At 42.5% G+C, this 25,598-nt stretch overlaps 1 protein-coding gene across 1 annotated transcript in view; it reads left to right on the forward strand.

Annotated features, from left to right (window-relative positions):
- CLNK (cytokine dependent hematopoietic cell linker) overlaps window positions 1-25,598 on the forward strand; it is a 151,122-nt gene that overhangs the window by 115,735 nt on the left and 9,789 nt on the right. The window contains exons 9-17 of the mRNA XM_019661144.1: window positions 2,542-2,567; window positions 2,781-2,800; window positions 3,854-3,991; window positions 11,041-11,068; window positions 14,722-14,740; window positions 16,678-16,759; window positions 18,956-18,996; window positions 23,772-23,905; window positions 25,438-25,515. Coding sequence (XP_019516689.1) covers window positions 2,542-2,567; window positions 2,781-2,800; window positions 3,854-3,991; window positions 11,041-11,068; window positions 14,722-14,740; window positions 16,678-16,759; window positions 18,956-18,996; window positions 23,772-23,905; window positions 25,438-25,515 — 566 coding nt within the window. The remainder of the gene's footprint in view (window positions 1-2,541; window positions 2,568-2,780; window positions 2,801-3,853; window positions 3,992-11,040; window positions 11,069-14,721; window positions 14,741-16,677; window positions 16,760-18,955; window positions 18,997-23,771; window positions 23,906-25,437; window positions 25,516-25,598) is intronic.

The following is a 25,598-nucleotide window of genomic DNA, read 5'->3' on the forward strand; positions in this document are numbered from 1 at the left end:
TTTTTCTCACACAAAATCTTTAAGTGAGGGGAATACTAAATGATGCCTGAGAAATCCTTACATTATAATGAAGACACAGGAAAACATGGACTGTGTACCAAAAAGACAGGTTACAGCCAAGTTCTTACTACAGCCCACGACACTGGTGTGATCTGGGCACTCCCGACCTCCACCACCACCTCTTTCTGTGCTCATGTCAGCTCAGGGCCTTTGTACCTGCTGTTCCCTATCAGGGAAACTCTTGCCCCGGTAGTCACATGGTGTGCTCCCTCATTTTCCTCTGTGCTCAGCACCTATCCAGAGACCCCTTCTGGGAAGGGTGTAAAAAAGCAGCCCGACCCCCATCTCGCACTCTCCATGCCCCTTCTATCCCCCTCAGCCTGCTTCTTCTTTCTTTGCAGCGCTTGTCGTTGCCTTTCATCATCTACTTTTGTTTATTTGTTTTCTATCTCTTGCCACTGAAACATCAGTTACATGAGAAGAGCAGCTTTCTTGTGGGGGTGGGGGAGAGGGGTATTATATTCCCCAACAACTGCATCAACAAATAGATTAAAAATGAATCCGTGGCTGACACATGCTATGTGCTCAACAATAGTTCAATGAAGAAAAGGAAGATAGATGTCCTTTTCTAAACTCATAGTCACGAAAGCAAATGAGATAGACATCTCTGAAACAATAAATGGAATGTTCCTATTGAATTCCAGACACTCAGTCTCTTTATTGATTTTTTTTCCAGTGAATTGAATTGATCCCCAATAGATATAGGGGTAGCTATGAAGGAAGACCTCTTGGAAAGCCAATATGTAGCTCCACAGGGAAAGCCATCAGCGTGAGCAGCCAGATAGCCCCCAGGGAGCTCTAAACGTGAAGCCAACACACAATACAACAAGAGGAAGTTAAATTTATGTTTTCTAATTTCATGCCTTAAGAAAGCTTAAGTTTTCACTTCATGTGGGCTAAGTTTTTTGGTAATATCATTAAAATAGCCCAAGATATATCATTCACTAGATTGCTGCTGTTGTTGAAATCCAACCTGGGTCATATTTTGTGTTTTTTACAATGCCAAGAACATCTACAATTCCTGTTTGCCATCAGTATTTGAAATCATCAGATAAGTCTATCCTAGCTATTTAAAAAGTGATTTCCAAAACAAAAACAGAACAGGGAGAATGGTAATTTTGTTCAATGAAGCAGTTATTTCACACCTGGAAGACCCCTTAAAATCATCCAGACCAGTATATATTGTGTTGGGTTGGGCTGGGTTCTTTGGGGCCAGCTGGACCATTCCCCAAAAATAATCTTAAGAAAAGATCCAATGGGAAGTAGATGAAGTAGAGACCCCCCCCAATGATATGGGGTGATAAGCCAGAACCAGCCCCCCAGATTTAGGAGTCCCCAGGGGGAGCCCAGGGGGCTCTTCAGAGCACAACTAAAAACCACAGATTTAGTCCTTTGTCTCACAGATAAGGAAACGAAGCTCAGTGTGCAGTCACCCAGCCAGTTCCCAGTGGAGGTTCAAGTCTCCTGTACTAGGAGACATACTGTCTCGTTGACTCCTCCCTATAAAACAACATTTATCACCATCACATCCATTTTTGTAGATAAGCGAGCATTGCTTCCTCAAGGAGGCTTTTTCTGACCCCCCAGACAAACTTAAGTCTCCCATCTCTTCCTTTAACACCATGCCTCCTCTCCTTGAAAATCTCATCACATTTTAAATAATGTTTCCAATGCCTGTCCACCTACTTAGGTATAAACCTGTAGCGACAGAGACTGTGTCTCTCACCTGTCCCCAGAACCTAGAAGTTGGCCTGTAGAGAGAATAACTGTGGCCACTTGAGGAGAAGGATTGTGTTTGTGTCATATTTGTCTTTTAGCCCCAATACCTGGTATTATGCTTAGTTCAGGCCAGCAGCTCAATGATTGTCTGACCGCGATTGAATTGTGAAAATAAAACTACCTAGAAATCAGAAAACTCTCTCTAGCTTCATTCAGTCTTTTCTAGTGCTGGGTGGTCTTGAGCAATTGTCCTACCTTGTTTGTCCTTAGTTTTGTCTTCTAGAAAATATAGGAGTTAAATTCTGGGGTCTTCGAAAACTCTTCGGTCTCGAAAATTCTGTGATGCTGTTTCCTTCTGCTTGGAAACGTCCAGTGAAGGTGGTAGGCCAGAACTTGAATTAGTGAGATGACTATATATAAAAGAATGCTAATTCTAATGAAGAATTGGTGGTTAAGAGGGGATCATTCAAGTCACACGCATACAATGAGAAGTTGTTCTGCCATTTACACCTGGGTGGTTGGAGGCAAGTACTCATCCCCCCACGCCTCAGGTTCTTCCTTGCCTGAACAAAGGTGAGGACTGAATGAGATCACATAACTAAAGTATTTAGCTTGTGGCTGGGGACCTAATTAGGTAATAACAAGTGTTCATTGGCATTATCATCAAGATTATTCCAATGGAATGATTTCCATTCGAACGTATGTAAAAATAGCTTGGTGATACTGTCCATAAACTCACTGCTGTTCCCTCTTGTGTTTTAGGAAACACACCCGCCAAAGGAAACAAGGTAAGAGGAATCATTAAAATGCATTTGTTACCTACTCCTTATTTTAGAAGCATAGGAATGTGGATGATGTGAAGGCTTAGACATACCTTGAAAAATATCTCCTGGAAGGTTGGTTGGGATTTGTAATTTCTGTTTGTAAACCACAAAAATGTTAACCATTAGCTCTGCTCAAAGAATAGTGAATTTAATTTCTGATTCTCCTTCCTTTTGCAGACTCCTTTACCACCTCCTCGGTAAGACACTTAAAATAGCATTTTGTTTTGCTCTATACTTAATTAGTTCCCGAATTTGAAAAGCTCCAGAATTTTTTTAAAAAGAGAAACAAAAATTTGACATTGAAAAATAAATCTGAGTTGGCCAATGAACATGATTAAACAAGACTTCATTCATCCATTTAATCATTCATTAATTCACAGTCGTCTATTCAATACACCTTGACAAATCATTTTATGATCACTGCATTACTTCCCTGTTCCTTTCTGTTTCTCTCCCTTCTTGTGGTATAGAAATCTTCCAGAAAGGACTGGCACTGGGAAATTCTGCCAAGCAACTTATAGTATAAAGTATACATTTATATAGGAACATATACAAATATTATGTTTATATATATGGAGGTGAGAGCAACAGACTTGATTTCTTAGACTGAGTTGGCCGCTCTGGTTCTCCTGTGGCCCTGTGAGCACTTCCGTCACAGCACTCATTACCTTCGCTGGTAATCTTCTCACCACTTCTCTCACTGCCCTCCTAGAGGGAAGTATATTTGAGCCAAGGACTTCATCTTTTTCCTCTCTGCATCTCCAGTGTCTACCAATCAATAGTGCCTGACACACTTTACAAATGATTGAATGGTGAAGAAGTGGGTGAGTGAGGCATTCACTGACTTTCAAACATTTTCCTGTTTCTTGGGGGAGTATAAACAGCTCAGGTCTTCTAGTCTGGACAAATGAAGGCTGTTGTCATATTTTGTCCCCAGGCACTCCTAAAACTCAAAATGGGGCGCACTGAGGAACCAAAGACATCCTGTAGAAAATTACATCAGAAAACAACCAAACCAGAGAGAGAGCATGTTGCAAGGAAGTAGATTTAAGCGCCTTAGAAGCATGACTTCCCTGCCATTCGAGGCCCCTGGAAACGCATCAGGCAGGCCTGCAAAGTATCCACACCCGGAAACTGACGTTTCCAACCCAAAGCTGGGGACACTGAGGGGCAGGGCTTTGTGAATTCTAGGTCTAAGGGGCCCCCTGTGTGGCAAACCTTCTCAGTGTCCCCCTGTGACTCTTCCACAGGCCACCTGGCTCTGTTCCAAAGAAGTACCAGCCCTTACCCGTTCCAAAGAAGTACCAGCCCTTACCCGCCGAGCCGGAGAGCAGCAGGACGCCCTCCCCTCAGAGGCACACCTTCCCCGAAGTCCAGAGAGGGGCCAGGTGAGAGATTTGTTGTTGCTGCTCGTGAAATGACCAGGGAGATTAGTGGGCTGGGGAGGGTAACAAGGACACCCCAACCAGTCACCTCTCAGAACAGGCTCCCTAATGGGACCTTGAGGGAAAATAATCTTCGAAACGTGTAGTTTGATTCTTTCTGGAAAATACAGGTTCTTTGTAATAAAATGAGTTATTGAAAGAATGGATCACTTGAGACCTGAATTAGTTACGAAAGAAAATATTAAATGACAGAATGGAATCTAGACTTTCTATGTAAAAGCCAAAAAGTAGTTCAGATGATTCAAGGGCTAATATCGGTCCCCAGCTTCCCATCACCCAGGCTGGAGGACTATAACCACGCATGAAAACCCATTTGTCAAAAAACATGATTGCCTTTGTGATCAATAAATATTACAAAGCCAACCCTCTGGGATTCAGTGCTGATGACGGAACCCCACCCCCAAACGTACGGGCATTTGGCAGCCAGCTCCAATCACAAAATGTGACAAACATGAATGCGCATATTTTCCCAAGAGAGTTTGAATTACCTTATTTTAGAAGTCAGAACAAAGATTAAAGTGTTCCTCTTGTTACTATTACAAAGAATGAATGATGCTTTCTTACTGCAAGCTTCATTGAATCAGCGGGTTGGGGCACAAGGCATTATTGAGTACAGTAAGTCCCCGACTTACGAACGAGTTCCGTTCCGGGAGAATGTTGGTAAGTTGGATTCGTTCGTAAGTCCGACGAAGTGAGTCTTTGCACTTCCTAGCAGTCCCCTCCACATCACCACTGCTTTTCCTCTTGCTTCTGGACACCCTGGGCCCTGACTGAGCACTGCACTACTGTACACTATCGCACTGTACAGTGAGCACACAGCAACACAACTGTGACAATGTCTGGCAGACACGTGAGCTACTTCCACGATTTGTTCGCATCTACGAATGTTCGTAATGCAAGGACCATTCGTATCTGTGAAAGCTCGCAACTCAAATGTTGGTAAGTCAGGGACTTACTGTAATCCTTTCTCGTGGATACAAAAACTCAGCATATCAGGCATATTTTGAGCTTCTATGGAAAACCCAGTCATCACTGATTCTGATGGGCGATGTTAGAATGCCATTTCTCTCAATTTTCTGGTGAATGTCTCTCCATCTTTCCGATCTTCACAGACCCACACAAACATCCGTCTTCCAGGCTGCAACCCCGACCCCCTCTCCTCCCAGCCATGTCTCCATTCAAAGTGCTCTGCTTGAAGTTTAGGTTCTCCTTATGAACTGGCAGACTTGGGGCAGGGGTCTTCACCTGTGGTGACTTTGTCCCCAGGGGAGTTAGCAGCATCTGGAGACATTCTGGCTGTGACAGCTTGGGGGGTGGAGATGCCACCGGCTTCTAGTGGGAAGAGGCCAGGGATGCTGCTAACCATCTGGCCCCACAACAAAGACTAATCGGGCCTAAAAGATCAATAGTGCAAAGGTTGCGAAGCTCAGCCTCCAGGCAAATTACTAACCTTCTCTGAGCCCACGGTTTTTCTCAGTTTAGAGTAAGGATGATAATAATAATAGCTACCTCCCACCTCATGGGCTAGAGTGAGAATTAAATAAGGTGATTCCTGTCAAGCACTTAACAGTGCCTGCCCAGCATGTGTTTCTAACCAACATTTATTGCATTTTTATTACCTTGAGCCCTTTTCTCTTGGTGCCTTTCCCATCTCATATAATATGTTTGAATACAAGTCTGCCTCTTCCCCCCCAAAAAGGAACTGTCTCATGTCAGCGTGCGTACTGCCTGGCACATAGTAGAAGTTAAATAGGATAAATACGACTTTCCTTCTGCAGCTGCCGAAGGGCCTGAGCCAGACTAGGAGTCACCAAATTTGCTCTGCTTTGATTGCGTAGACCAAGAGGCTAAGAGACACCAACCATGTAGGCTACCAAATCCATGAAGTGGTGTCATCTAAACTGGAAATGTAAAATGCATCACCTGGGAAACTCCTGAGCACATAGGCTAATAGGTTAAGAACAGATCAAAACTCAGAGAAGTGAGGAGGTAGGAAATTAGGAAGAGTAAGATATCCGAGGGGAAGAGCTTGTTTAGTGTGGAGGGAAGAGGGGGTTTACCTGTGTGTGTCTTCATGCTGGAAAGAACGGGATTTGGGGAGCCAGCAGACCAGGGGCTGGGTCCCATTTGAGCTGCTTCTGGCTGGATCATTTCAGAAAGCCCTTCAACGCTTCTGAGACCCGCTTTCCTTATTTGTAAAAAGAAAATAACCATCCCCGTGTGACAGAATGGGGTGAGGAGGTATGTGATTTTTTTCTCAAGTGCCCAGGAAAGAAAGAAAAACACTTAAACCACATCTCCCACCTATACCCCTCAGAATTAGGCACCCGTCACCCTATTTTTTCTGGAAATAGAGGCTGTAAATGCTCGTTCAATGTTTCTCATCCTGGTTTTACATTAAAACAATTAGGAAAGCTTTTGAGAGCGTACTCTGCCCCAGGATCTGTTTTCGTGGCTCTGAGAGGTGAGAAGGGCATCCCTGTTTTTAAAGCTCCCCAGGTCAAGCGGGAACTGGGTTCTAGGAATGTAACTGCCACTAACGCTCCAAAGGTCCCCGGGCCTTATCCACCTGTGCGGACCTTCTGAGGTCTGAAACAATGCTTCCCTGATCTCCAAGTCAGTCCCCGCTGCCATCTGGGTCACGCCATCTATTGTGCAGCTATCTAGTAGTGGTTTGGGAATCTTCAGAAGTTCGCATTTTGTATTTCTAGGGCTTCTGCCATTATAGTTTACTTTTGTTTAATCATTTTTAGCTGTGATGAGAACCGGGCTGGATCTCTTCACTATAAACACCTCCAGAGGGTAATTACATTTCTCCTCATTGAATCCTCCCAGTGGCCAACACAGTATGGTTTTCTAAGGCCTGGGAGGGAAAAGTGCCCAGGACAGTAGATGGCACACAGTAGGTACCTGGTAAAAACCACTCCCCTACCCATTGGGCCCACATCACTAAGATTCCTAGAAGTTAGATGACTTGGTCTGAGTTGTAGGGCTGGTATCCGACTACTGAGAGGGCAAAAATATGAAGCCCCTGTGAATGCCACCATGAAGGAGAGAGTTTTGCTTTAAGGAGAGAGCTTTCAAATTCACTTCTAGTTGGGCCCCAGACAGGTAGTCGGATGGTCATCACGGCTGACTCACATCACATGTGAACAACCACATGAGGCAGTTGCTCGGTTTACTTTCTCTGAAAACAGAGAGGCCTGAGCCACTTCCACCAAAGCAGGGCGAATCGTGCCCACTCCCTTCCTAACAGCTGCTCCACGGGCACTGTGAGATGAACTGCTCCCCCAGTCACCTGAGTCCGTGGGAGGCAGCCCACAGCTGCAGCTGCAGCCCTTTACAATGGGCTCTGCGCACCCTGGGTGGTGCTGTTTCCAGCTATTGTGTTTCAGCTCCATTTGCATCCGCCAGCTCTGTCATTCTTCTCTCTTTTAAAGCTAAGTCTTGGCTTTACAAAACAATTGCTGAGTCGCAGCACTTCAGATAAGGAAAATGCCATTTAGATCATTCATTGACAACTCAAAGCTTGAAGAGGACTTTGAAGCTGGAACTGCTGGTTAGACATTCTCAACCATTAGAGACCATTATTGTGATTTTTGTAATATCCATGGATTTGATATTTTTTGCTCAGCTCCTTTTTTTTCACTTAAGTAAATTGATGTAAAAGGGAAACAAACATATCACCAGAAGTTGCTGCAACACAGATTCCCACCAAAACTTTGAGCCTGGGGACTTTTCTCCCTGTTCAAAGGAAGAGAAATAAATGTTAGGTTAGCTAGCATGCACAAACCACCACACTGCGACTCTCCAGGACATGATTAGAAAGAGGGGGGTGGTAGGTGAGGGTAAAAGAAATCAAATATATGGCGATGGAAGGAGAACTGGCTGAGTGGTGAACACACACTGTGATAGATGGGTGATGTATTACAGAATTGTACACCTGAAACCTATGTAACTTTACTAACCATTGTTACCCCAATAAACTTGAATTTAAAAAAAATAGCGATTAAAAAGGAAATAACTGTCCAACTATATATCCATTCTAGCTTCAGTACCACGGCACATGGGCCAGATAAGGTCACCCTGGGTAACCCTAAGAGTAACTGACATTTGCTGAGCTCACTTTGGGGTCCTTTGGGTGCATTTAACTCAGTCCCACAACAATACCGCAGGAAGCAGCTTTATAATCCGCAGTTAACTGGTGAGGACACAGGAGTACAGATAGCTCACTGCACCTCCGTATCTCCTTTCTGCTCCAGCAAACTCGGTGGCCCACGGTGCAGGTTTCAGCCAAATGTAATTCAAATAACGCGCCTCATAGTTAATAAACAAAACAGCCATTGGCCTCGCCATGGTTTCCCCTTTTCAACCATGTCAGTTAAAGCCATCTCAGTGGCAAAAATGTGTTCTGATGATTTGGGAAGTGAAAAAAGAATCTTTTTAGATAGCGAGAAACCATGGTCCTTTAAGAGAGGATGTATGGATTGTGAAGACACATACAAAGTCTCATTTATGAATGGAAACTATTGATTTTAGAGCGTGAACTTTATTATTATTACTATAGTTTTCCAAGATGCTGCCTTTGGGGGACACGGGGCGAAGGACACGCGGGCTCTCTCTGATCTATTATTTCTTATATCCTCCTGAGACCTGCACTTAGCTCAGAATAAAAAGTTCATTCTAAAAGCAAGCGTGACTGGTGAAAGTGTTCCGCAGATGCAAGGTATTATTTCATCCCAAGTAGCTTTCACATATATTTTTTCATGAGAACCTTAACCGACCCTCTTTGTTCCCATCTGGATTTACCCATTTCCCAGATGGGAAAACTGAGCTTCAGGGAGGACATGTCACCTATCGAGGCGGACGGAGCTCAAGGATACTACAGCAAGGATTCAGGTCCAATTCACTTAAAGCTGAGCCAAGAACTAAGGGGAGGTCCAGAAGGGCTATTTTTATAGTTAAAAGTATCACCCTGAAATACACACTGAGCACCAATTATGCTCAGGAAAGGACGTGGGAAAGCTTCTCCTGTGTAGTCAGCGACTGCGATTTGTTTGTCATCTCCAGAGCCAGAAACATGGGAAAATTTAAGCATTGAAAGACGCTCTTCCAGAGGCAATGTGATGCTATTGGGGGGAGGCCGGAGTCCCGCCCTGCTCTGCCATTCTCTGACTTTGTGCAGTCCCTCTGTCTTCATATTAAGAGACCCCCCCTCCCCGAAAGCCAGGCGCCTTCACTTTATAGGCAAGGGAGCAACTAATGTGTGGGGTCTTATAGACATGGCCGTTCCAATGCCTACAGATGGTTGTTGTGCACATAAGGGACTTCTTACAATTACTCGGGTTCACTTAACAACCCAATATTTAAAGTCACCAGTTACACAGCCTCGCTTTCCTGAAGCCACCCATTGCCATTTAGGAAGTGTATTGCTCTACTTCTATTATAGATCTAGAGATTTTATCTAAACAGAAAGACCATCGCTCGCTCGTCACATTAGAGAGGTTAAGAAATCTTAGACAATAAGACTTATTTACAAACTCAGTTAAATCTCCTCAAATATTTGAAATGCCTTGATAACATTTCACTGGCCTAATTTTTAGGTATTTCTAATGCTGACAGAGCAGGTTTAAGCCCTAACAAGCGAAACGTTCTTTAACAATTAACTTTTGTAAATCTAATAAAGTAAATGCATAAATACAGAAAAATTCAAGTGCTCTTAAACAATTCAAACTCTTTGTAAGTGGTGTCAAATGTAGCTTGACTCTTGAAACTTAAAATCACAAGACTAAAGTCAATTATAGACTTTAAATTGAAGCCACATGGCCCCTGTGTCCTAAGATGCCAGAGACTCTTATAAACACGGAAAACACTGAGATTAGCCTCAATTTAACCCCCAAGTAATTACTACTACGGGTGTTTGTTCAACTTTAATACTTCTAATCATATTGCTTTTACCTTCTCACTTGTACCATTAAAAGGGGGAGGCAGGGTGGAGACATGCTATCTCAGGTGGGCTGATGACACAGGTTAAAAACGTGGGGCCCCAGCATGGACGCCTGTTAGAGAAATAGACCAGACACAGCATCTGAAGGCTGTATGCTCCTGGATCATTTTACCTGATACAGACGGAACTTTTTAACTAGATCAACAGCCTTCACCTGAGATTGGTGCCACAGCCTTAATCTCCCCGTACTTTGGTTCCAGGCTTTCTCCTGACAGACAGAATGTGTGTGTCACTCCCACTCCCTTCCTAGCATCGTCATCTGACTTTGAGCACATTCTAACCACAGTGCCCTCTGAACGCCCAACGTTTTCATTCTTTTCTTTAGCGATTCTAACAATAACCCTCTAAGACGAATACCCTTGTGGCCACTTGGCAGATGAGAAAAATGAGGGTTAGAGACACTGATTGATTTAATTGTCAATATAAATGAAAGGTTTGGAGTTTCTACTGAGACCTGTCTGCCCAGTGTCCATATTAGCAGAGTCTCAGTGGAATTCTTTCCCGACCACTCAGTTTTGTGTTTTTCCTGTCTCAAATCTGTCATTATTAGCATCCTTTCTTTCACACATGCCTTCTTAGGATCCCACTGTACCTGCCAACTTCACATTTAAAACACTTTGCACTTCTGCAATGCAAAAAACTAAGAGCTTTAAAATCAAGGTAATGACAGCAGGTCTGTCTGTGCTAGTAAAAAGTCAGGAGAAATGGTATTATTTAAATTCTCCTAAAATGAGAAGTTTATTCATGTCCTTTCTGTCACCACCTTTTACATTGGCTCATAACTTCTTTTTTTCTCATAATAGGAAATTATGAGAAAAATAACCTGGCTTTCGTTTTATAGAATGGTAATAAACATCACACTGGACCACGGGCTGTTAATTTGGCAATAAAAATGTAATCAACGGTTTTGAAGGGCTCAGAATGATTTTATTTTGATCATTATGAACTGTACTTTATGTAACTCTATTTTTTTTTTTCCCTGCAGACAGATCAGCTTAAAGAACTTGAGTGAGGTTAGTAGAAACTTTGTCCTGGGGAAAAAAAGAAGGGAATTTTTTGTGCATTAAGTGTCTGCAATGGACAAAATACTATTTTCTTCATATACTCTATCCCACTTAATTATCGTAATAGCTATACTCAACATGTATTATTAGCTGTGTTTTAAAGGTGGGAAAACTAAAGCAAAACAAGTTAAGATCCAGGTTTTAAATCAAGATCCTATTGCGCCACCATATTCAGTGTTTACTGGTACGATGGAGAGAAAAGCACACCCAGTTCCCATGGAAGACAAAGGGTCCACCCACGGCTCGCAATCCCCAGCATCACAGAAATAAAATGTGGGGACTTGTACTACACCTTGCTATTTGTTCTTCACAAGAAAGACAGGACTGCAAAGTAGAAGAAATAGAAGACACAGAGTCACACAGGCCTGGATTTGAATCCCGTTCTGGCATCTACGACTGCTGTGAACTTTGGCACATGTCCCCACCCCCCACTTCCACCCCTGTTTCTGTTTCCCCCACCATGAAACAGAGATGGCTACACTCAACTTTGCAAAGTCGTGATAAAGTCAAAGTCAGTCAAAGTAAACACCTAAATGGCCCGGTGAGAAGTAGTGGCTCTATAAATGGCATGAAAGTCAGGTGAGGCGGAGGTATCTCAGAGCCCCCTTAGATGTTTACTTCCTTAAGCCCCCAAAAGGAAGCTCCTTAAGATGGTGAGTCTACCGTGACTGGTAGAAAGTCTCTGCCCGGCCACATGAGTGTCCTCACCTCACTCCCACTGGCCTCCTAAGGGATTTGGCTCTTATCTTAGAATTTGACTGATGCTCTTACATCTAGACTGCAGAACTTGATTTCTTTTCTTCCTTTCTTTTGTTTATTTAATGGCATTATGACAATGTTAAAATCAAGGTCACGTTTCTAGCTTGTGACTCAAACAAGACATTCGTTACCTCTACTCGCTAAGACAGTCGTGTCAAGGAGACAAACACGGAGCTGCAGAAGGAAGGGCCCGCGCTGGTTCTTTCGGGGCTCACCAGCTCACCCTGTCCTGTGTGCGGAACTTCCAGATGCCATCAAGGAGGAGGAAGTTGGGGGTGGTACCCACACATCCAGAGGGACCACCCCTTTCTTCCTAACGGTCCAATTTATGTGTCCCAACTAGCAGATGGCCGCCACTCAAGGTGACCTATAGTCCGTAACTCATTGGTCAGTCTGAAAGGACAATAGCCCCCCGACCCCACACACCCCCAGTCACTAACAAACAAGAGGAAGATGAGGAGCTCCGCCTCGGATAGCAGGGGTCATGCAGGACTGCTGGTTTTCCTGGCAGCGTTGGTTGGCATTTGCTAGAAGCTGATATCATCTAAAGAACAGCTAGTGGAAAAACACATTCTTCCTCATCTTTTGCCAAGATATTTCCCCATTGTTTGTCTGGCCTAAGAGTCAAGGCCGTTTCTCTATCACACAAGCTCATCTCATAGGACAAATGCCATGCTTGTCTATGTGACCAGAATCTTGCGGATCAAAACCCAATGATGGTCTAATCCAGCCCAACTCAAATGCACAAAGCGCTTTATAGTTTTCAGAGAAAGTAAGAGACTCCTGGTCTCATTTAATTCTCACAAAACCCTAAGAGGAAAAGTAGCCTCAGAGAGGTGCAGAGACTTGCCCAAGTTCCCACAGCTGGCAGACTATTGGGCCAGCCCCCGGAAGCCCAAAGCCCACCCAGGTCTTCTCCCCAGCCTGTGACTCCTCGCCTTAGCAAATGCAGAGATGTCACTGAGTTTAAAAGAAAGAAAAAGAAACAAAAGAAGGAGGAGGAAGAAGAGAGGATGGGAGGGAAGAAAGGAGGGGAATAATAATGAAAGCGTTACTATTGAGACTTAAATATGTTTATTTTCTAACAACAACCAAAAAAAGTTCAAGTAGAGACACTAGAGAGACTTCACTTTTTAATCTCATTTGATTTTAAATTCAGAGCCCTCAAGCAAAAAGTTGACTGGGTCTCAATTCAATAAAACTGCTCCCGCAGGCGGTTGGCATCTCAGCCTTACACCCGGCTTCCCCGCTTTGAGGAGCCTGGGAATCACAACCTCATCTGATTGAGCACTTTGAACTGCCAGGTTCAAAGTCTGGGGGAAGACAGTGGGGAGACTTTCAAACCGCTCATTAGCATGGATTCATTACCCTTTCACTTAGCCTATAGATCTGCCTTGATTTTCTGTCCACGATGAAATATATGCCCTCCTTCCAGAACCCTGGGGGATGGCACGGTCTTTGAAATCACAGGGCTTGTCTGCTGGCTCGCTTCAGATAAGACTTATGATGCCTTTCTAAGCTAGTTGTTGCTAAAGGTTCCTGGCCTGTAAAGTGAATACCAGTCGGGAGACCTGGGCTCTAGAACCGGCTTAGCCGCAAGATAACAGCGGGCATCTGGGTAAATGGTACCGCCTTTCTGGGTCTCATCGGCAGACCTCTGGCTTTCATGTTTCATGGACGTCAAACCCTTCTGAAAATTTGGTGAAAGGTATAATAACCCTTGCTAACACATACAAATATATGCACATATTTATAGAAAAAAAATTTTAGTTTTTCATTTCAAAAGGTTCATGGACCCCACTAGGCCATCCAAGGACCCCTTCCATCCCCCAAGTTAAGAAGCTCATGTCTAAATGATACCTGAGGTCCTCCCCAGCTGCATGAAATGGACTTTAGAAAACGATTTACAGTTAGGTAAACACTTTGGCAAACATTGTTCCTCTTGTAAGGCTTTTGCTTCTTCAGGAGCAGAGAAGGGCCCAAAGATACAAGTCCAGTAACCACACAGATTTTCATAATGCAGGATGATTGGGAATTCTACCACCGTTGAGGACAGGAGGAGAAACGGAATGTCTGGAAAGATAAATGGCTACATTTAAAAAGAATAATGTGAATATTTTAATGCTCATTTTTTTTAAACAAAGAAAATTAACCATAACCTTGTCACTTAAACACCTCTATTAATTTTGTCATCTCTCTTCAACTCCCTTGTTATACACACACACACCTGCAAGTAAATATGTCATAAGCCACATTTTTATCCTGAACTTTTTATGTAACATTGAGGCATACGTATGAGAATCTTATTCCATACTCCACATAAATACTTACATTTATAATATTATAACAAGCATCTGAATATAGCACCAGAATTTGCTTAACGGCTCCCTCTTGGATGGGCATGGAAACTGTTTCCAGTATTTCGACACTATAACTAGGGGTATACTGAACACCTTTGTACATGGAATTTGGTCCAGATATTAGGTTGCTTTCTTAGAAGAAGTCTCATCAATGGAATTACTGGGTTAAGAAGAGTATTTCCAAGGCCCTTGGCAGCTCTGGTTAAATTGCTTCCCAAGGAGTCAAAGCAACTTAGAGGCCCCTCAGTAGACGGTATGCTTGCCTGGGACATACATCACACAGAGTATAAAATTTTTATTTTTGCTTAGTCTTTAGTTGTAGTCTGTATAGGTTTTTTAAATCTCTATACTAACAATAATTTTATCCCACTTCTACTAACCAGTTGCTCTGAAAACACACATAATATAATGTAAAGTTCTCTATCACCGATAGTCATTCAACAGCTCTTTTTTTCTTTTTTTTTTTTTTTTCTTTTTATACAGGTCCTTGGAACAGAGAAAGGTGAACTGTTTACATTTGTTTTCATACCCTGATACCATTAGGTTAAATGCTGTTTCCAGATTTACAGTGTTAATCATCTGTTGAAAGGATTGATGTTTTGGGTCTGGGGTGTGTGTGTGTGTGTGTGTGTGTGTGTGTGTGTGTGTGTGTGTGAGAGAGAGAGAGAGAGAGAGAGAGAGAGAGAGAGAGAGAGAAATCCAGATGGACCCAGGCCCTCATAGTCTGTTCAAGAACCCTCCAGTCTAAATAGAGTGATTTAAGTTGGGGCTGGACTAGTGGTCTGTCTTCAGCCACGGGCTCCTGACAAGGAGGTTCACTGTCCCACTGTCACCCCTGCCACTTTGGGAAGACGCTGTTCCACTGCTTGAGAGAGGCTCTTACTCTCTCCCTCTTTGAGGTCACCCATGCACACACACACACACAAACACACACACACACCCTCATTTGAGCACATGCACACGTGTGTGTGCACACACCAGGGGTGTCATCGCTGTGGAAGCATGCAACCCAACACTTGCTAGCTGTCAGGATGCTACACAGGTAAGAACTTCCCGCCTCCTTGGACATACTGTTCACCATTCACTTAGAAGGATGAATTATGACCAGAGCTAAGGGGCCTGAGCCATGGCCCAAAGTGTTAACACAAACAGCATGCTTCAAGAAAGCAGCAGAGGCCTCCACCCACTCACTGTGTGATTTGGGCCAAGTTCCTTGCCTCTGTGGGTCCCAAGCATGCTCTTCTTTATATTGAAGAAGTTAGACTGGAGCAAGTCCTCATCTGGGTTTGTAGATTCCCAAGGACCCCTGATGGAGGAGTAGGGGTCTGTCGGCAATTCTGAGTCAATTCAAAACCTAAAGGAAACTGTGGCCTTTTCCACAACAGAGCCCAGCATCCTAATTGAAATGTCCAGGTGTAGCTGTATCGGGTTCAATGATTATCACTGTGACATTGTCTAGCTCACGCGGGGCAGGTGCTCTGGGTGGCTGGCTGTTGGTGACGTGAAGTACTTTTAAAGGCTGGATGACTAACGAACCAGTCACTGGCTCCATCACATTTCAAGTAATCACAGTCCTTCAATCACAGGTGTCCATTTTGTAATCAACCTTGGACAGAACAAAGAGTAACAACGAAATTAGGACACGTGGGTGTCCATATGCTTCCTGAACTTGATTACTTACAACGGCAACCAGGAGAGTGTTTTATGGGATTTCATGTCGTAGTAGTATTGTGTGCCCTTGGTAATTCTGGATGGTAATTCTGGTTAAAATCTATTCGTGATGAAAAGGAAAAGAAAAAGTGGTGACACCAGTGGCATATGTAATGACGAAATAACTCCAGTTCAGATGGTTAGCAGAATTTCTCGAAACTCGAAAGATCAAAGGGGAAACATGGAGAAAACGCGTGCCTGGTGGTAACCGGGGGAGACTATTGGTCTACATCAGGCTCCGGAGGTCCTCCTGCCCTATCACAGGAGGGAGATGAGAATTTGGGGGTGTGGGCCAGCACTGGGCATCCCCATGCCTTACACCACCCGGAACAGTTCTTAGGCTTAACGTTTTTGTTGATGCTTCTAGGGAACTTTTCATTTGAACGTAGAATCCCTCTTCAGTCCGCTTCCCCCGCAGGCCTTTCCATACCAAATATCTTCCAATGTAATGTATATTTCAGCAAGTTCATGAGTTCCAGATTCAATACTTTTGATAATAGTATTGAATATTCAATAATCGAGGCAATTTTTATAGCCTTGATGAGAAGCCACTCCCAGGAACCAGGGTCGTTGCAGCATCTGTGGGTTACGGTTTGTGCCAACCACCAAGAGCCCACTCCTCATCATCAGAGATTATTGGATAAAATAATAGTAGTTCCAATAGGCCTCTAATAGTCCCCAATCATTTTCCTTCTGCAACCTAATTATGTGACTGCCTTCCTTACACAGTGCCGCATCACCCCATGAAACCCAAAGCACCTCACCTGTCAAAAAATCAGAGTGCTCCCGAGATCCCTCTCGCCATTGCCAGGTAAGGAGCCAGGAACCCCTTACGGGGTCCCAGCTTTGGGGTCAGGCCATGAGTTGTGCTGGATGACTTGCCAAGACTTAGTAGTTGTTTGATGTGGTTTGGCTTCTCTTGTGTATTTGTTTAATGTATTGAACGTCTCTTGATGTTTCTTCCTCTATTAACTGGCTTCTTCTTCTGAGTCCCCTTTTTGGACTTTTCCCCAAGCTGACCTCTAAATGCTGATATTCCTCAGGGTCCATCTGAGGTCCTGTTTTCCATCACTAAGAGCCTAGGCAATTTCATCCATCCCCACAGTGCTGAATGTCAACCCTGTGTTGATAATTCCTAAATCTCTACCCTCTGCCCCAACCACCCTTCTTAGCTCCAGACCTATACATCCAGTGACCCAATGGGCAGCCTTCCTTAAACAGGTGACAAGCATCTCAAACTCATAATGTTAGAAATTGAGCTCTTCATCTCTACTTTCATTCCCAAACCATCGCGACCCTCCTACAAACTGCCTGACCTCAGTAGATGATAAGCTCTCATTGCCATCTTCACTCTTCCCGTCCAATCTATTTCCAACTCCCCAAATTCTACCTCTAAAACATGCCTTGAGTCTATCCATGTCTCCTCATTTCCCCAGCTCCCAACATAGTCCAGCCACCATCAACCTTGCCTGGACTATTGCAATAGTTAATGCTTATCTCCATAGCCTACTTTCCACCCAGAAGGAACTACATTCTTGTCTCTTGAGAATAAGCCATGTTTCCGCGCCTCTGAGCTTTTCTACCTGCAGTTCCCTCTGCCTGGAACATACCCTCACTCCTCACCCATCTCCTCGTCATCTTTCAGAAGTCAGCTCTGTTAGCGTGTCTCCCAGGAAGCCGTCCCTGAGATCCAAAGCAATTTGTCTGGGTTAGACCAAAGGAACTTGTGCTGTGTGCACACCTGTCATGGCATTTCCCCCACATTGTGCTTATGATGCAATGATGTCTTCTCATCATAAATGAAGTGCTTTAGGGCACAGCCCATGTCTTATTCATTTTGTATTTCCCCCAACATACCACATATTCAGTAAGTTTTCAACACGTTTACAAAATGAAAGAATCATCATTTTTTGTTTGTTTTGTTTTTGCTTTTGCTTCTGTCCTTATAAAGTCTATACTTGAGACCTAGAATATCCTCAGAGGATATTTCTAGTCTCTTGACTTTTTCTAAAAATCCCAAAAAATTAGGGTAGGGAAATTTTGCTATTTGTGATTTTTTTTTCCCCATTTATCAGAATTGCACCCTGGCTGCTGGTAAAGGAATCCTGGTTTTCACAGAGTCAAAGTCTTGAATGTCAGTAGAAGTCTGACAAGGGAGGAGAACACAGTGTGCCGGTTGAATGACCTATGAGCATTTTGATCTACAAAGCAAGCCATCAAACCCCAGGCCTCTGTGGAGATAACAAAAACCAGATAAATACTTGGTTGATTTCACCATGCTAGAAAAGGATTAGATGTCATTTCATTAACCCAGAGGCTTTAGTCAATAGCACAATCCATGTAACTAGATTTAACTGTGGTAGCACCTACAGCTTATGACAGTGCTGACCACAATACAACATGAACCAGCAATTACAGCTAATGTGAAATAAAGCTAAACATTAAGTCAAGTGCTAACTAGAGTCCTCGGTAGACAGTCTTGGTAACATCAATATTGTGCTTAGAAATGCATATTGGTGTTTTTAATTGTCTTTTATTTTTTATAATCCCCTTTTCTTTATGGGTTTTCTCTTAATAATCCACACAGTTTTCGCACCTAGCTCACATTTCAAGAAGAAGTAAATTACTTTCTATATGCTTCTTCTTGCTATGGCTGACTCTCCTTCAATGGGTAAATAAATACAGCCACATATTTTCTAAGTTACCATAGTTACAAGGCAAGTGTAAATTCATGGCTTCCAAAAGTAAAAAATCATGGTATTTGAAGTGACCTTGAAAGAGCTTACATGGGTCAGTTTGTTCCATAGCTAATGTTTGTCTGTCTTGAGAGAGGAGAGAAAGACCAAACTCCTCTCTCCTTAGGACACAGATGCTTCTAGCTCATCCAGTAAAATATAAAGTGCTTTGTAGATGTGACCTCAGCTGTTACCACTGACCTTGGCTTTGAGTGGAATTACACCCAGCATGGGAAATACTAACATTCTTTCAATTCTAACCTTTTCTTTAGCTCTTCACTCATGATGAGCACCCACAGCATGCGAAACAGAGGTAAGAACACGTTACCTAAGAATTATAAAATGAACAGGTAAGTTACCATAGTTACAAGGCAAGTCATCACACTGCAGTGTTCCTACACTGTGACTTACTTAGCTTTTGTGAACCTCAGAGTTACTGGGCTGATGTGTATAAATGTAATTAGCTTGTTTTCACTGACAGCTAACATTTCATTGGGCTAATACAATTTTTATCCATAATTAAATATGATCACTTAGGTGGTTTCCAGTTTTTTCCCTCTTATAGCATTATATTGTAAATATTGTACATGTCTTCCCATACACATAATATGTACATGTTTTCCCATGTACAGGATATGATAAGTTCTCTTTTTAAGAATAAAATTTCTAGGTCTAAGGATATCCCTTTCTTCGGTTGTACTTGATGGATTTCCCAAAGTGGCATATCATTTAGTTTCACCAACAGCTTATGAGTTCCCCCTTGTTCTAGCCTCTTCAACAGTTGTTTTTGACAAAACTTAGTTTTTGACAACCCATTGGGTATAAAATAGCTTTCTCGTAAGATAATTCTCAGAAATGGAGAAAATAAAACTGATCTGTCTTACTGATTATAAAGAAAAAAAGCAAAAGGATATCCTGTCTGTAGAGATAGCAAGAGCAGCATATAAATATCGTGTTAGACGACTATTGGGGTTCAGTTTTGATGTTATTAGTATTGTTTTGCCCAAACCACATCTGTCATGTTCTTTTGTCTTTCTTTCCTCTCTCTCCATGCTATGGAGACCCTGTGTAGGTCTAATCCAACCTCTCTCTGCTGAGCCAAAAGAGAGCTGAGGGCTGGAGGGAGCGGGCCGCATGGGGTACAGTGGAAAGGCTGAGGGCTCTACTGACCTTGGTTCCAATTCTGCCTCTCTCCCTACAATAGGGTCAGCTTGAGCAATTCTTAGAGCTTCAACCTCCCCCATCCATAAAATTCAAATAACAATCGTAACTCTCAGGGTTGATACTCACACAGCCCTCTGCCAGACATATAGTAGACAACTGACACATTTTAATATTTTTCCCTTTCCTCTGCATTCCCTTTCCTTAGCTAGGGATTCCCTACCCATTGAACCCATCAGGCCAACTGTTTCCTCCCTGGCTTCTACCATGTCCTTATTTCATTTCTGCCCTACACCATCTGGGCCTTGGGTTGGAAAACTCATTTCCCCTGATGTACACATTGCCAATAAGAGCTTCCCAAGAGAGGGCTACTTTTTTAAAGGAAGGTGGCTGTGATTAATGGGATGAGCTCAATCCGTGAGAATCAAATGACAGGAACAGTCATCCTGGAAGCCAGATCTCAGCGTAGGAGATGAAAAGGCTTGGAGTATCAGATGGGAGGACCAGGGGCCAAACAGGCCCAGGAAGGGCATTATTAATGGGGTTTTAAGAATACGTTGCAAGGATGGGGAAACAGAATCATAGCTTAAAGAGGAATCCAGAGTCTTAACTTGAAAGACAAAATCTTGCACAAATAAATAATTAAGTGCAATGGAAGAATGGAACAGCAGCGGGTGAAGTGGATGGCCTTCGCAGCCATCAGTCCAAGCACCCTCGGGCTGGGCATAGGATGGTTTGCCCTGGGGTCTCGTAGATTCTCTCTCCATGTCTCAGAGGAAACAGGGTAGCTTAAACAGCCTGGGATGGACCGGGGAAATATTTGGGCCTCCAGAGAACTTCAAACACCATTAATTCCTCTTTCAGTCAACAAATATCCATCAAACACATGATTTGTACCCAAAATTGGGCTGGGCCCTAAGAATACAAAAGAGAGGCAGCCCCATCCTTCAACTAATCAGTGCTTAAGCACCTTCAATGTCCCTGCACCAATTTACTGAGCGATGCTCATTCTACCAGGTAAAAATTCATCTCTGGATCACAGTGCTTGGCAGAAATTAGGTGCACAAAAAACAAGTCGCAATCCAGGCTCTCAGAGTTTTTCGCTAGTGGACTTTCTAAAGCCTCCTGGTTTTCATTTGAATGCCTCAGGTGAGGGAGGATGACCTCTTCATATAGAAGAGTGAAATCTACACCTCTGTCGATGTAGATAGCATCACCCTTATTTTACAAGTGAGAAAAGATTTTGGAATGTTCAGCTATTCTTAGTAGTTCAGTTACCACTTGATAAACAGCCTCCACTCAATTCTCTGATAAATGAACAAGCTAAGCTATTTGGATCTCAGGACAAAAAATAATAATAATATTTTGAAATATTGGAAAAGGATACAGAATGGTTTGGTTATACTCCAAAATAATAATATTACTCTCTAAGTTTGGGATTGTGGATGATCTGTTTTCTTTTTTGTTTGTTTTCAATTTTTGTTCACTAATGTTTTTTCTATCTGCATTTTATTCTTTAAATTATATGGCTTTTTTCTTATAAGATTGTTTTTTAAGTTGTATGTAGGATAAATTAAAATATTTGCTAATAAATATGTATGGATACTTAAATAAAATGATTTATTATAAGTTACAAAAAAAAGAGGTCTAGAGCTGTTTCTCTAATATTAATATTAGCAGTAGCATTTATTGAATGACTAATATGGTTCAGGCACTGTGCTAAAACTTGATAGACATAAGAATTTTGAAATATTAGTAATTATTGATATCGGTATGATTTTACAACCCATACCATTTTTTTTAGGCTCTCCTGCCTCCAATTTTATTGACCACCTACACAGCGTCCTCCCCAATGTTCTTCTACTTCTGTGTCAATCTCTTCATTTCTGTGACCCTCCTGTCTCCAAGTCCTTTTCATGGGAGTATAAACTCAAATGCAATGTTTTATGTAAAATCTCTCCAAAGATTAGCTTCCATTATTTTAGAACAAAATCAATTATATACTTGTAGTGGATTGTAAGCTCAGAATTTTATTTATTGATTAAACAAAGACCCAACCAGGCCTTCAGGGGAAAATTGCATGGCCAAGTTTGTTTTCTGTTTGTTTTGTTTTATTTAACTCATTCTCCAAATAGGCTACAATGCACATAGCTGTTTCCCAATGCTCTTTTTTAAGTAGGGGTTTTTAAATATTCAAGCAAGGCACTCAGAGTTGAAATATAATAAATCAGTTGCCACAATATAATGAAAAATTCATAATCACTGAAGACTATTATGTACACTACACAAGCTGATAGGAAATGCTGCTAATGGTTATTTTCTCCTCTCAAATATGTTATTGTTTCAGTCGTGTTGAAAAGATAGCTGTGGCCATTTCAATAAGTCTCTATGTATTGCTCTGCTGTAATTTAAAATATAGTTTTTAAAGTCTTTTTTTTTAATTTTTTTTACAATAGCTCTTTCAGCCTTCTCTTGGTTAGGATTTGCCTGGTCTACAGTTTCCCATGCTCTTGTTAGCGATCTCTTTGTCATTATATTTTAGATGAGTAATTAGCACATCCACATAACTGGAATGTTTAAACCAATCTGCATCTGATTTTTAAATGCTAAGTTTACACTTTTGATATTTATTATGATTACTAATATTTTGGATTCATTCTTATATTATTTTTTGCCTCCTTTTTGCCCTGCTTTTTACTGACTTTTGGCTTCTTTTCCTGCCAGATATTAGGTTCATCTCTTCTTTATTCTTGTCTTTCTAGGAAGTTATGCTCTTCTTCCATTGGGTTTAAATAAAAACATACTTGCATTTGAAAGCTCTGAAGTTCACATCCTCTTCCCAAACAATACAGGAAACTTTTAAAATTTTAAGAGGAGAGCAGTTTTTAGCATTATTCCTATTTTTAAGGTTCTGTCTTCTCTTTTAAAGAATCTTTTACTGAGGCATGATTTTGTAGCATCAGACATTAGTCATTTGAAAAATAATGATTCACAGACTCAAGCAGATCTTTCCAATGTTAACATAGTTTCTGATGAAATAATTTTTTTTTAAATCACATTGCTAACACCACCAATCTCATCAAGTCTGACTGTTGGGATGCTGTTGTGTTAAGATGGCAGATAAAAGTTTTTCCAAATTCCAATCTGCATTTGAAAAGTCTAACTTTATAACTGGCAACAAATACTGCCCATTGTTTTCCATGAAGTAACAGGCTCACTTGGTTCATTTTTAATCAACACCTGCCAAATGCCCGAGTCTGAATAGCCATAGTTTGTCAGTCATTTTTCAGATTTAAAAAGTGGTATTCCATTAAAACAAAATGTGATTCTTTCAAGTTAAAAAAAAAAAAGTTTTTCCTGAGTTAGGAATGAACTTAGCTTGTTTAAGAAACTAAAGAAGTTCATTACAGCCAGACTAGAGCAAATGATGGATGAATGGATGGATGGATAGATGGATGGATGGATGGATGGATGGATGGATGGATGGATGGATGGATGGATGGATGGATGGATGGATGGATGGATGGGTGGGTGGATGGATGGATGGATGGATGGATGGATGGATGGATGGGTGGATGGATGGATGAAAAGAGAAAGATTATTTGGGGCTTTACTGCCAAAAGTAAAACATTTGGGTTTTCTGTCAGGTGTAAAGAGAATCATGGAAGGGTTTTCACTGGGGGAGTAGCAAAGTCAGAATTACATTTTTAAAAGATGACTCTGGATGGCCTGGGGGAGGGGGGGGCACCAAAAGTTGAAGCAAGAGAACAGCCCAGAGGAGACTGCTGTCCAGAGTGAGGTGACGGTGGTGGAGACCATGAAGTTTACCACAGACACAGGAAGGCGTGACGGGCTCCAGCTCCGGGCCGGAGGGAGGCAATCTAGGACAGTAACAAAGTCATTTAACTGTGAATTCTCTTTTCCCAGATCATAAAGAAAGCACGCAGACCCACCCTCTTCAGAGAAGTCAGTTTCCAGCCAGCTACAGCCCTCAGGAAAATTCACTTCACTATAAAAACACGAGCTGGAGAAAACCTTTCTCTGTAAGGTCTGATGAAAAGGTAAAGGAGACACACCTCTGCATTGTCTTTCTAGATAAACTTAGGGTCTGACTAGGGCTTTTTTGAACAATGCCTCAAAGGAAATCATAATTTACTTTAATTCTTTCCCCTTCTGGCTACATACTATTGGATTTTAATATTTTCAAAAGTGTTTTTCTGTGCATTTTATACTGCCCTTTCATCAGGTTCTTTAACGTGCACACAGCAGTCCCCCCAATTCACAGGGGATGCATTCCAAGACCCCCCATGGATGCCCGAAACCATGAAAGTACCAAACCCTAGATAGACTGTTTTTTTCCTATACATACAATCCTATAATAAAGTTTAACTTATAAATTTGGCAGAGAAACAACAATAAATTCTGAGAAAAACAATAATAATGAAACAGAAAAATTATAACAATATACTCGTACTGTATAAAAGGTAAAGCAATTTCTTCCAAAGGAGACCTCAAATAAGAGATGACTTTGAGCCCAATCTTGATGGAAGAGAATGGCAGAGCTGGGCAGGAGGAGAGGGGGAGGGGCAGCAGAGCCAGCCCCCGCCAAGCCCTGAAGCTGGGTGTGTCCACAGAACAGTCCAGCACAACTGGCTGGCCAGACCCGTGTCCTCAGGCTGTGTGGTGACAGGAAGTGCCGCCTCCGAGTTAGGTGCAAGCTGGCTCTTGGCACTCACCTGTGCCTTGGTGTGCCCATCATTGGAAGGATCGGGTTTGTGCTAGGAGGACCAGAGACTCAGATTGAGAGACCAAGGACCTGATGTCACATCCCTAGGTTTGCCAACCAGGTGATGGGTGTTGACTGAGCCCCCACTGTCTCGATATGCCAGCCTCACAGGGTTGTTGCAGGGCTGGACTGAGGGTGATGGGTGAGGAGGGGCCTTGGATGTGCTGGACTCATGCAGGGGATCATTTAATATTATAATCCTTGGAAACTGCAGAGCCATGGTGCATCTCTCAGTATTTCCTGCTCTCTGTTACGGTGCATGTTATAACAAAAAGAAATCAATTGGTAAAAATAGGTGGCATGACACAAGGAGAAAGCTAGACAGACGGGGGTTCAAATCCCAGTTCCAGTGCATGTGACTTTAGGCAAGTGGCATGAAGATGCTCTCAGCCTGCACCTGTCTATCCCTCCCCACTGTTCTCACGACTAGGGCAGCATAGGCTTCAGAATCAACAATAAACATCCCACCTCAATCAGCTTCGGCAGGTGAAGAATTAGAAAGCATTGATAGCTGGAGGGCTTATTATCCATTCTGAGCATGGCGCCAAAGGGCCTTTCTCAGTAGATGGAGTGAAATTTCTGGGTACTTTCAATGACAGACGGACCCTGTCATGCCAGTTGCACACTTCCTCAGCTGCAGTTACTTTTTCTGTGTCCATCCCAGGCACAGAATTTTCGTACTGCACGTCTACTCTCAATCAAACTGTGACTCGGCAATGCGGGGACAAAAGTGAATTTTCATTCATTAATAAATCACTGGTACCTCCCTTTGACCCTAAAACAGTCATCGTTTAACCTGTCCTGCAGGATGTCCAGCACAACAAATGGTACATTGGAGAGTACAGTCGCCAGGCAGTAGAAGAGGCATTAATGAAGGAGAACAAGGTAATGCCTTCTGTGGGACCATCTCCGCATTGTGTGCATCAATCTGTAATGTGTATGTCAACCCGCAATGTGTACGTCACGTC

The sequence above is a fragment of the Hipposideros armiger genome, unplaced genomic scaffold, assembly GCF_001890085.2.
Source record: "Hipposideros armiger isolate ML-2016 unplaced genomic scaffold, ASM189008v1 scaffold_337, whole genome shotgun sequence".
In the NCBI taxonomy this organism is placed as follows: Eukaryota; Metazoa; Chordata; class Mammalia; order Chiroptera; family Hipposideridae; genus Hipposideros; species Hipposideros armiger.